Source organism: Eubalaena glacialis, chromosome 4, assembly GCF_028564815.1.
Source record: "Eubalaena glacialis isolate mEubGla1 chromosome 4, mEubGla1.1.hap2.+ XY, whole genome shotgun sequence".
Lineage (NCBI taxonomy): Eukaryota > Metazoa > Chordata > Mammalia > Artiodactyla > Balaenidae > Eubalaena > Eubalaena glacialis.
The window spans coordinates 182,773,088-182,785,358 of record NC_083719.1 but is presented as its reverse complement, the minus strand read 5'-3'; the positions used below and the strand labels follow the sequence as shown (position 1 = coordinate 182,785,358).

Genomic DNA, 12,271 nt, shown 5'->3' with positions numbered 1-12,271 from the left:
CAAATTTTACATAGTGTTAACGGCATGCTGGCAGGACTCTGCCTTCTGCTTCACTTTCTCTCTTCTCCACGCTGTCATCCTGGTGCCCTAGAGGAACAGGCAGGATGGAGTAGGAGCAGCCAGACAATAGCATTACCCTCCCCAGCCTTTACCTGCTACTTGTCGTCCACCTGTTCTCAGTGTCTCTGGTGGGGGGCGGGGGGGAGCAGGACATGGGGTGGGTCAGAGGGAAGCAGCGTGAACCGCAGTGTCGGAGTCTGTGGGGGGGCTTCGTGTCCAAGCCATATTTGTGTGCTTTCCTTCAAGGTGGTGGGCGCCAAGGTTGTGACCAATGCCCGGAGTCCTGGAGCTCGCTGCTACGGCTTTGTTACAATGTCCACGGCAGAAGAGGCCACAAAATGTATTAACCACCTGCACAAAACAGAGCTCCACGGGAAGATGATCTCAGTGGAAAAAGTAAGGGGCTGTTTTCTTCCGGGGATGTGACCATGTTAGGAAATAAGGTAATACTTCCACCTGATTCTCTTTTTCAGGCAAAAAATGAACCTGCTGGGAAGAAAACTTCTGACAAAAGAGAAGGGGAGGGGAAAAAAGAGAAGTCTAGCAATGCTGACAGGTATTACTCTTCCCGAGGGGGTTGTGGCCAAGGTGACCCTTTTCTTCATTTCACGTCCTTCACGTTTTCCACGGATGGGGAAGGCTGTGAGGCCCTCGCCTCCTTTACTTTTCTGCATTCATTGAGGACGGTTTCACCACCAGTCCTGGGAGATGACTCCAGGCCCTCTCCAGGCTCCTTGTTCTCCATCCTGTTGATGCCTTAGAGGCAGCCTCCTCATCACTTGGTGCTCATGGCAAGAGTCCTGTCATCGTCGCTGGCTTTTTTCCCCTCAATATCTCTTCTTACCCACTTGTGTCTGGGATGTTATTTTTAGATCTGCAAACCTTAAGAGAGAAGAGAAGCCCGACAGAAAAGATGATGCTAAAAAGAGTGAAGATGGAAGTGGAGAAAAGAGCAAAGATCAGGATGATCAGAAACCTGGCCCTTCAGAACGATCTCGAACCACAAAATCAGGTAGCTGACCGATGGGTATGGGAGATTTCACCTTGTGTTCTGTTCCTGGCTGGTGTGGTTAGTTGGCAACACAAACTACATTTGTTTTCTATGGAGTTGAGTGTTGTTCCTCATTTGGAGGTGCCACTTCTTATCTTGCTCCTTTCTTCCTGTAGGAAGTCGAGGAACTGAGCGGACTGTGGTGATGGATAAATCTAAAGGTGTACCTGTTATCAGTGTCAAAACATCAGGATCCAAGGACAGAGTGAGTGTTCCTTTCTCGCCTAGGGTATTTATTTCCTCTGACATTCCTATGTGTGTTTTAGGGGATTCTTGAGCTTGAGAAAAGTTGTCAGCCTTTTCAAAATGTAGGTTTTTTTGAACTTTAAAAATGGGAAAGTTTAAAAGCTTTGCTTCGTAGTTTGTATGATAAGAATTGTTGCTTTTTGGTTTTTTATAACTAATTTTCAAATTCAATTATGGGAGTGGTTGGCTTTGTTTGCCTGAATCAGGGTACAGTAGTCCATTTTCCTTGCCAGCCTGGAAGTTTGAGCAGCTCTCCATCGTGCATTCCTAAACCCCCGTGTGACCCAGGCAGCCTTCCGGCCCGCCTTTACAGCCAGTCCATACTCTGACTCCTTGCAGATGCTCCACAGAACACGGAATCCACAAAGTGCCAGTCCTTAGGTTCTTACCACTTCACTCTGCCTGCCGCTGGGGTCATGGGTAGCTGTTGATATTCATACGTTTAACTTTTGACAGGCTTACAACTTTGATGGATGTGGGTCCAGGTCCCCAAGGCTACCCACATTCTGAGATCCACTGGGGGGCCCCCTGGACTCGGTACATAGTTGTAGTCATGGTCAAGATTGGCTTCAGTGATGCAGAGAGGATACACAGCCGGGCAGGCGGGGAAAGACAGGTGGGGGGAGTCTGGAGGGGACCCTGCCGGCTCCTTTGTGTTCTCCCTCCCGTGATGGCTCCCGCAACAGCGACAGTGCAGCCGCTTGAGGGTGATACTTCTGCCCAGGGAGGCCCGTTGGAGCCTCAGCTCCCAGGGTTTTTACTGGGGCTGGTCACATAGTCCCCTCTCCAGGCAAGTACCGAAGGAGAGCAGGTTTTCAGCACAAACCATCATTTGCATGGTCTGGGCACAGTGAACCACCTTTGCCAGTTAACTCTTGACTAGGGACACTCTGAATGCCAAGTTCTCTAACACCAGCCTCAGGCCTGCCATGTTAACCTGTGCTGCCCAGAAGATAAACCGTTTAAGCTTTTGAATGTTGTGGACCAGTTGCAAGCTGACATTTCTATTATGACATTTCAGTCAGCCTGTGTTTGTGCAAATATTTTACTGTGTTAGAGCGTTTTCCCCTTACTTTATAATAAATGATGTAGAATGGCAAATTGGAAGTGTGAATTTGAGGACTGAGGCGGGTAGATCTCAAAAAATAATGCAGTCGGCACAAATAAGGAATCCTCAAACATACCAGAAGTAGCCTCAATTGGGCATCGCCGCATGTTTAATATTGAAGAATGTGTTTTGGACGCCAAAGACAAAGTGAAAAAAAATACTTTTTTATCTTACAAAAAGTTTCTGGTAAGATACTCATTTCCATTTTGACTAGTGAAAGTACTCCATGAGTCATATTTTAGCATTAAATGGTAATGACAGTCTGTGACTCTGAATTACGCATAAGCAAACATGAAGTTTATTAGGAGAGAAGGCTTTGTTACCTGATTGTTTCGTTAAACGTTAATCTTCACTTCTGATCTTGGATGCTTGGACCTGGACACACCTAATTCTTCCTGTTGTTGTTTCTACCTTAACTTTTCAATGTTTCTTGGTGAACCAGGTTTCCAAGAGCCAGGATCGCAAATCAGCCAGCAGGGAGAAGCGGTCTGTTGTGTCCTTCGATAAAGTCAAAGAGTCGAGGAAGTCACGAGACTCAGAGTCCCGCAGGTGAGTCAGAATCCAGGAATGTGGGCTGGTTTGGGTGTTGACTGGTGATAACTCTGTCCTGGGAGGGTATTTTCCGAGTCCCCTGTGGGTGGAATATTGCTTTAAACCTCTGCTCCTTTGGCTTTTAGTTCACAGACTTCCTGTGCACTGGCTTTCTTCTGTGACTTTTTTCAAACTCTTAGGCAGATATTTTGAAGATTCTGGGAGGTAGCAATGGCAGGGGAGATGGAATGCTTTCCTGGGACAGTAGTGCTAGCTAACAGAACATACCAAATTTGCTCCAGAAGCTGTGAATAGGGAAAAACAGTGGGACAGACCCAGTGAGAGAGCTGAGAGGTCCTCGTCCTTAAATAAGCCCAAGACAAGGTCCTCATAATTTTTAAAAACTAAACAGAAATGTTGTCAATCACGTTGAGTGACAGTTAATGTTTCCTGTCAAGAAAAAAATTTAAACTGTAGTTTAAAAAATAAGAACCATTAGTGAAAAGGCTAGCAGAATGAGACTGAGAAAGGGGGCAGGAGCACTGTTTTCTGTAGTACGCTGTACAGAACTTTCTGCTGAAAAGGGAAAGGCAGTGGGCAAAGAAAAAGTGCGGCTTTGGTGAAGTAATTAGCAAATGAGTAGAACTGACCCATGTGCGTGTGGGAATTTAACATGATAAAAGTGACATTTCCCACTAGTGAGAAAAGGACGGGCTCGCCCCAGAATGGCTTCAGGTCACTTGGCTGTGCCTTCGGACAGTCCTTTGGATCTCTGGCTCACGTCACTACAAATTGTCAACATAAACTGCTGGCTGAGCATAAACATAAAAATTAGTTATCCGTGTAATGCAAAAGTAAATATGAGTTTGAGCTTTTGAAAGGACTGAAAATTTATAAAAGAGAGGTAGACTAAATTAAAATTTCTCTTCTGTACAATGAAAGAGCAAAGAGAAAGTGCAAAGATGTGTGACAGATGGTAGTAAAGGTGTTTTGAAGTAGATAAAAAATAACCCAATAGAAGATGGACAGAAGGGGCTGCGTACATATGGTCATGAAACGTGAAACGTTCAGCCTCACCAGGCATCAGGGACATGCAGGTGGAAACAGCAGTGAGACTGGTTTTCCATCTGTTAATTTGATCTGAATTACAGATGGGGGAGACGGATGCTTGTAGTGGTGGGAGTGACCTGTCCGGGGGGCACAGCAGCCTGGAGAGCGGTCCCGAGGTAGCACGGGCTTCTGAATCCTGGTGTTCCAGACCCAGCAATGCCACTTCCCCCAACCTGCCCGAGAGGAACCTGTGCTAAGAAAATGGGGCGGGGTGGCCATTTCCCTGAGGCTGGGAACAACCAGAAGGCCCACGTCTGCGAGTGGTCATGTGAACTGTGGCCTCTCACTCCATGGGCTCCTTCCCAAAAGCATGCTGTACATCTGTAGAGGTGGGGACACATAGGGTCCAGGACATGGTGCCTGAAAGCAGGGAAGCTGCAGCCATTTTTTTCTAAGACGCAGACACAAAGTAAGGCGAGGTTAGACATTTCTGCTGGTATGATTATGTGTCTAAACACAGAGCAGAGGATGGACAGGAGACAACTTGGCAGCTGTACACGGAGACTGGAGGGAAGCACGCTGGGCACCATCAGTATCACCTGCAAAAGCAGGGCTGTCAGTGCCCTCAGCCTTGGCAGGGTCCTGCAAGCCGGGCTGTGTCCACCACCCAGCGGCCCTTGCTTGTTGCTAAATGTATCTGCAGCTCTAGGGCCCCCATCCCACCCGGGGGCGGAGCCGTGGCTCCATCCATAGCTCCCCCTGCTGCGAGAGGCCCTCGGTGCTGGGCGCTGCTGCGGCTCCTGGGCCCTTGCAGCCTCTGCTGTTTGCCTCCAGGGTGCGCGAGCGCAGTGAGCGAGAGCAGTGCATGCAGGCGCAGCTGGAGCGGGAGGAGCGCAAGCGGCTGCTCATCGCCCGCGAGAGGCTGGCTTTCCACAGACATCGCCTGGAGCGGGAGCGGCTGGAGCGCGAGCGGCTGGAGCGGGAGCGCATGCGCGTGGAGCACGAGCGCAGGCGCGAGCAGGAGCGCATCCACCACGAGCGCGAGGAGCTGCGGCGCCAACAGGAGCTGCGCTACGAGCAGGAGCGGCGGCCCGCCGTGCGGAGGCCCTACGACGACGGGCGGTAAGTCACGCCGCCCCTGAGGTGGCCCCTGGCGTTTAGAATTGTGCCGTGGTCCCCAGAGTCCTGTTAACACACGATTTTTACTTAAAAGGAAGCACAAGTACTTGTTGCAGTCAAATTTGGTATTCTGTACTTCATTTGGGAACCTGAGATAGTTTGAGATCGGTGGAGAAATGGTTGGATAAAGAGGTGCTTATTAAATCATTAGGTTCAGGTCCCAGCACAGACCACCGCCCCCTCCCCCAGGAGGGAGTTCAGATACCCAGAGCAGCACATAACACATGGGGCTGGGCACGCGGCCAGCACCTCCTTCTGGGCACCTTCCAGGTTTTGTAATCATTGCAGTAATTTGTGTTTGTTCATTCTGTTAATGAGATCGCTTTTAATTCCCCAGACATGCTGATGTGCCATACGAATACTAAATCGCTAACCACCAGTGAAAGGCCTGTTTCAGATCTTGTTGTCAGGAGTCTGGGGTGATAATCCTAGCATTGATCCTATCAGAGCTTTTCCACATGCATGGTGTCTTGGGGGAGACTGCCTGGTGGTGTGTGTTTGTTCCTTTGTTTTAATTTTCTTTCTACTGGCATGGGTTAGAGAGGTCCCTGTGTAATATAACATTGAGACTTCTGTAAAGGGCCTTTAAGGTGTCTTAAGACTTTTTATGCATTTTACAAAATACTGAGGGGAGAGTCTATTATGGTCAGAAATGGTTTTGAACCAGTACATTTCAAGTGCTACTGAAAGTCCTCCCCACTTGGTGTCTGCTGGGTCAAGTCTGCATCGGGATAGAAGGACAGCAGTGTACTAATTGTCCTGGTAGACTGGCCAACCCTCATGGCCGTGAGAGGTTCCCAGAGGGGATCTGCTGACACCCACTTCACTGATCCCGTCCTATAGGGAGACCTGAGCTTTTCTGTGGGGGACAAGGGGCATGTGGGGTAAGAGAGAATGGAGCCCTTCAGTCACATCCCACATCACCCCTCCAGGCGCTCTCAGCTCATGTGGACTCTAATGATAAAGTTCCTTCTCGTTCTGTGAAGTGATAGGGGCAGTGGGAGGGTCAAGTTTACCAGCTTCCACAAAGGTAATCTATTTGGAGGGGGAAATGCACGTCCTCTTTCTTGCTTCCTCTCCTAGGCGAGATGATGCTTACTGGCCAGAAGCTAAGCGGGCCGCCCTGGATGAGCGTTACCATTCTGACTTCAACCGCCAGGACCGCTTCCACGACTTTGACCACAGGGACCGGGGCCGCTACCCTGACCACTCGGTCGACAGGTCAGCCACTGACCCTGCCTGCTTGATGCATGTTTTCTTTGTCCTGGTTCATTCTTTTCTTTTCTTTTTTTTTTTTAATGTGGACCATTTTTTAAATCTTTATTGAATTTGTTACAATATTGCTTCTGTTTTATGTTTTCGTTTTTTGGCCCTGAGCCATGGGATCTTTCTTAGCTCCCCAACCAAGGATCAAAACCCTAGGCCCCTTCATTGGAAGGCGAAGTCTTAACCACTGGACCGCCTGGGAAGTCCCTGTCCTGGTTCATTCTTAATGACAAAGAGCTCGAGTGGCCCTTCTAGGCTCTAGGCTTCTAGTAGCCAGCCCACTTGAACCAGCAGAGTGTGTGTGAATTACCTGGGTTCAAGTGGAAATGTTTTCCATTCGGGGACTTAACCGACCTATCTTTCTCCTTATGCTTTCATTTAAATTGTTTTTTTCAGGAGAGAAGGTTCCAGGTCAATCATGGGAGAAAGAGAAGGACAGGTAAGTCAGAAGCTGTGATTATAGCCACAGTTTTCCCTGTACAGTTGGTTCTCTTCCCTTTCCGTGCCTTCTTCCTCCTCCACCTGAGTTAGAGGAAGAACGAGTAAGGGAGTGCGGCACCTGCAGCGTTTTGTGGGATGACCGTGTGAATAACTTGTGCTGTGCTGGCCCAAAATTCAAACAAGCATTCTGAAGCCTTGTTTGGCTTTGACCCTAAGGTTCTATACACCTTAGTGACTACACCGGTACTAAAGTGCTGGAGAGCCTTGCATGAGTCTGGCAGGCTCTGTTGGGAAGTGCCTTGTGACCCACAGCGCTGACCAGACGCGATGCCCTGTGTCACGTAGCCCAGTGCACCTGGAGTGTCAATGGTCGCAGGGTCAACACGCCCCCGCTGAGCCTCGGGAAGCAACTGAGTCAGGCCCACGCGTTTTCTCTTTGCAGGATGAACACATTAGAAAACAAGCTCAGTTTTCTCCTTTTTTCCTATCTTACATTTAGATTGAGAACTTCTCCAAAGAGCCTTGACTGTTTAGTGGGTTTCCTTGGAGAATCAGAGGGATGAGGGAAAGTTGTGGTCAGGGCATCATTCTGGCAGAATCGCTGCCCCGTGGGTCGGTCTTCTCCCTGACTCCAGCACCGACGTTCAGTCCTATCCTCCCTCCATGCCTGAGAACATGGCTGGGAATGGCTAAGCTCCTTGACTGCATCTGAGGAGTTCGCTGCCACCTCAGGAGCAATTCCATGACCCTCACGTGATTCCTGTTTCTCTGCTCCCAGGCATAAATCTCCCATGCAGCTAAATGTACTCCTAGTGTCATGGGTTTCCTTTGGTGGAGACATTGAGCACAGTGGTTAAATGTCCAGGCTCCGGAATCAGGACCGGGGTCACATTGCGGTGCCACCACTTCTGCTGAGCCTGTTTCTCCAGCTGTGAAAGGAGGGGAGGGAGGGTGGGGTGGAGTGGGGGGTTAAATGAGATGACATACATGTCTGCGGCAAGTGTTTGCCCAGTCCTGCCGTGTTGCTCTTGATCATGGAGAGCTATTCTCATCTGATTAGATAGTGCTCTCCTGACCGAAAGGAGTGTTTGTGTTCTCACGTCCATAATCACAAGTAAGACAGAACTGCTGCCCCGAATGGCAAATGGTGACATCTGACACAGAAAGGGAAAACCAGCACAGGCCTCAGGGCCTTGTTGAACTGGTCCGTGGGTGGGTGGGTTGTTAGACAGGAGAATGTTGGTTAAATTTTAAAACACCAGGGAGAGATGGGAGTGGGCTTTAAAGAACTAGGTCTTGCTGAGATGAACTTCTATCCTTTAAATGTTTCTCTGTCGAATTAGTCTTCAGAAGGCTATTGATAAAAGGTCATTCTCAAATGTCCAAAATTAAATGAAGCTGTGTAAAGCATGAGCTATAATTTTTTTAAAGTCAGTGCACCTTGAAGGTTGTTCATAGAACTACTTCCGGAATCCCGTTTGAGAGCCCTTGTTACATTTGCCAGCACTGACTTTCCTGGACACATTGGCTTGTGATTTTGCCCCTTGAAGGAACAATGTTGTATTTTGTCCATCTTGTAAGATTGACCCCCTTTTCTTGTGCGATGTGGGTACACATTTGGGGACAAGCGGCGGGGGGGAGCAGGCGGCGGTGCTGCCCAGGGCGCCGAGGGCCACGAAGTCAGGGCTCCCATGTGGAGCCACCATGTACCTGCCCTGGCCCAGGAGATTCCCGTGGATGCAGACGGGGACAGGGCCGCTGGGGCGGGACCCCAAGGGGCTTCGTTACCAGGACGCCTTTCTCCTTCCTTCTCAGTTAGACCATAGTCCTGGGGCAAAAGCCCCAAAGCCACAGATTGGGTTTGTGGAACAACAAGAGAACAGGGCTGTGGAGCCAGAGCCACCTCGCCAGCTCCATGAAAGTCAGCCTGGACCTTCTTGCAGCCGGCAGGGACAGGCTTGGGGTGAAGGGAAAGGGGCTAGAGTGTGAGGCGTCCTCTTTCATCTTCCTGGGGTCTGTGCCGGCCGAGCAGTTCACGTGGCCATGCCGCTGAGCAAGCCGCTGGGCTGCCAAGGAGTCGTGTCTGGACAAAGCAGGACAGGATGCCAGGCCCTGGAGTGAATCATGTCAAAGGATCCCTGGTGGCTCTTCTGCTCTGGTGGCTCCCTGATTATATTCTGAGCACAGGCACCTGGCACAGCGTGGTCCGTTGCTGGTGTGGGGCAGTCGCTCAACCCCAACACGCTTCAGTCCATTGGTGCCTGAATCTCTGCCTTCTGATTAGGGAGAACCTAATTTGGTCTTGGGCTCCATGAGCACTGCTCCTCCCCAGGCCTTGAGCAGACTTCGGGGGTGCGGCTGTGTTGTGCCAGCTGAAAGGTCCTGTGTGGCCCCAGACAGCGTACAGAACGCCTGCCGGCACTGTCTCGGGCCTGCAAGGGCTCCTGTCTGAGTTAACGTCCTTGTCATTATTAACTTGTTGCCCCAAAGGCCCTGGGATCCAGGGTTGTACTGAGGCCGTCTTTCGTTTTGACCCTTTAACGTCCAGCATTACCCCGAACGCCACGGAGGACCAGAGCGCCACGGACGGGATTCCCGTGATGGGTGGGGCGGATACAGCTCTGACAAGAGGATGAGCGAGGGCCGGGGGCTGCCTCCTCCCCCCAGGTTTGTGTCTCACGTCCCATGGTGCCCGCCGGGGCCTCTCACCCAGCTGGCAGGATTGGTGCGTCCGGCCGAGGACCCCTGGTCTTGGCCATAAGCTGAGTGCGGGCCCAGCGCACTCGCCACGGCCCAGGCTGCCTCTGAGCTCTCTGAGCAGCATCGGATCGAGTGCCACTTCCGTTCCCCCACAGCCCCCGTTGCTCAAAGGGCTGGGGTCACAAAGTGCTAAACGCACCCTCCCAAACCCAGTGCCGTTGCTCTCCTGGAGGGCAGAGGTGGGGGCAATCCAAATCAGAGATGTCTTTCTCCAAGGGGCAGACGTGAGTGGGGGGACCACGGCCGAAGAATGGAGGATGACCGTGCGTGGCAGGGCGCTGCTGACGGAGGCATGATGGACAGGGACCATAGGAGGTGGCAAGGTGAGCACTGGCACTTGGCCAAGGCGCATCTGTCCCGGTGGAACGGCATCCGGGCCGCTGGGGTCGCCCCTGCTCTACGTCGGGCACTGCTCGTGAGGGCGGGAGCAGCTTTCTCTGCTCTCCCTAGCGTGTGGCCTTGCTCCTTACGGCCTGGGTGGGTGAGTGGGTGAGGTCTGGCACAGGAGGGGTGCCACGGGTGCTGTAGCTCCTCTTCACTGTGACTTAGTGAGGAGAGTGGGTGTGTGCAATCCGTGTGCCCACACGTCCTCCACGGACCTGTGGCTCAAGAAAGGGACTGCAGTTGTCTGAGCCCTGTGTCCTCTGAACTCGACGTCCTGTGCCTGGAGGCGCTGTGTGAACAGTGTTCCTTGTTTTCCAGGCGGCGAGAGAAGTATGTCTGGTCACTCCGGGCCAGGTCACATGATGAACCGGGGAGGCATGTCAGGGTAAGGCCCGTTGTCACCGGTCTCATCTTTGCTTGTGGGCTCGCCTCGGTGAAGGTGCCACGTGCTTGGGCGGGTGTCACTGCTGCTAAAAGGAGGCCCCAGAGAGCACGGCACAGGGCAGAGCCCACTGAGTGAAAAATAAAAAGAATTTGCCTTTGTTTCAGGCGCGGCAGCTTTGCCCCCGGGGGGGCCTCTCGGGGCCATGTGATCCCTCGCGGCGGCTTCGGGGGCCAGAACCGGGGGAGCCGACCCAACGACGCCCGCTTCACTCGCCGCTACTAAGTGCTTGGGCTCCTGTGTTATGTCACGTGGCAACAAGAATATGTTCTGTTAAGAGTTCCCTTAAACTGTGTACAATAATTTTTTTTTATCTGCTGCCATATTGTAGCTCAATACAATGTGAATTTGTTTTTTGGTTTTTTTGGTTTTTTGTAATAAATGTGTTTCTGTTCACATACCCTTTATTTAAAGCATCATGTCTTTTTATTTTCACGTCTTTAAGTAAAATGAAATTATACTTATAAGTGCTAAGCCACAGCTCTTCCTTCAAGGAAGGAAGATGGAAAGGGGCAGCTTTCGGGGACTGTTGGGTTTTCCAGAAGCACTTTGCCAGCAGCACACACCTTCCAGCCTGCGTGAGCCCGGGCCCGGAGTTCATGGGACCGTCTGGGTCGTGTCTCAGCCGTCTGTCCGTCCTCGGGGGCCTTGTGACATACCTCAGATGTTTGTTCGAATCGTGCACATTTTGCCTCCATGTATGACAGACACCCTTGCTGAACGGGCTGTTTTGTGGGTTTTGTGTGGTAAAATACAGGTAACATGAAATTGACCATTTTAACCATTTAAGGGTAGAGTTCAGTGGCATTATGTACATTCTCAGCGTCATACAATCATCCCCACCGTCCATCTCCAGAACTTTTCTTTCTTCCCAAACTAAAACTCTGTCCCTATCACACACTCAGTCCCCAGCCCCCTGGCCCCCACCACCTACTTTCTGTCTCTGAATCTGACTCCTCTAGGGACCTCGTGAGTGGGATTGCATCCTAGTGGGGAGGAGAGATGACCACGTGTGCCGTGAGAGGAGCAGAAGAGCTGTTGGACATCAGGTGATGAAGTCCACCAGGTGATGAAGTCCACCTCGGGGAGTGGCAGGGGCCGGAGTGGAAGGAGAGTTGGGAAGGACAGAGGAGTCGGGGTTGGGGGGGTTCCTCACCCCACATAAGGTGCAGGTGTGTTCAGGGTTCAAGTGCTGCCTGGACTCCAGGGGTGGCCGGGTGGGACAGTGCCACCTCCCCAGGTCAGCTGTGTTCCTTGTCTCTAGGGGCCCTGGGTCTGTATGGATGGGGCTGGGGGCAGGCCCCCCCTATTAGGGGTATAGTGCTCAGAGGCCTGCCTCTTGGCTCCCATCTCACACTCAAGTAGGGTTTGGCCCTGTCTGAAGGCTGAGATGTACCAACAACCAAGGCTGACCGGGCCCCTGTCCCCCCAGGGCCCACAGACAAGGGAAGACAGACACAGGACCAGGCCTTTCCACCTGTTGGCTGAATACACCTCCTCCACCAGGCCAGGCACATCCCCCTCCTAATCCCTACAAGCTTATACCGCACGTGGGAAGAGGGACCTGCAGACAGGATTAAATTAAGAACCTTCACATGGGAGAGTATCTGGGGTTACCCAGGTGGGTCCAGTTACCAGAAGGGCCCTTGTAAGGGAAATAGGGAGGGAGAAGGGCAAGATGGGGACACGACAGCGGAAGACCGCACTGCTGGCTGTGAGGACAGAGGAAGGGACGCCAGCCAAGGATCACAGT

General features: G+C 51.6%; 1 protein-coding gene across 2 annotated transcripts in view; it reads left to right on the top strand.

The window, feature by feature from the left end:
- Positions 1-10,925, top strand: part of SAFB (scaffold attachment factor B) — a 34,874-nt gene extending 23,949 nt beyond the window's left edge. The window contains exons 10-21 of one of the 2 annotated variants that reach the window (XM_061190680.1): positions 307-456; positions 534-616; positions 933-1,072; positions 1,228-1,316; positions 2,908-3,014; positions 4,881-5,168; positions 6,309-6,446; positions 6,888-6,930; positions 9,481-9,599; positions 9,915-10,015; positions 10,395-10,461; positions 10,626-10,925. In XM_061190680.1, the coding sequence (XP_061046663.1) occupies positions 307-456; positions 534-616; positions 933-1,072; positions 1,228-1,316; positions 2,908-3,014; positions 4,881-5,168; positions 6,309-6,446; positions 6,888-6,930; positions 9,481-9,599; positions 9,915-10,015; positions 10,395-10,461; positions 10,626-10,743 (1,443 nt within the window). In that variant the 3' untranslated portion in view covers positions 10,744-10,925. Of the gene's footprint in view, positions 1-306; positions 457-533; positions 617-932; positions 1,073-1,227; positions 1,317-2,907; positions 3,015-4,880; positions 5,169-6,308; positions 6,447-6,887; positions 6,931-9,480; positions 9,600-9,908; positions 10,016-10,394; positions 10,462-10,625 lie in introns of both variants that reach the window. The other variant, XM_061190679.1, reaches the window with a different exon arrangement.
- Positions 10,926-12,271: the final 1,346 nt, after the last annotated feature.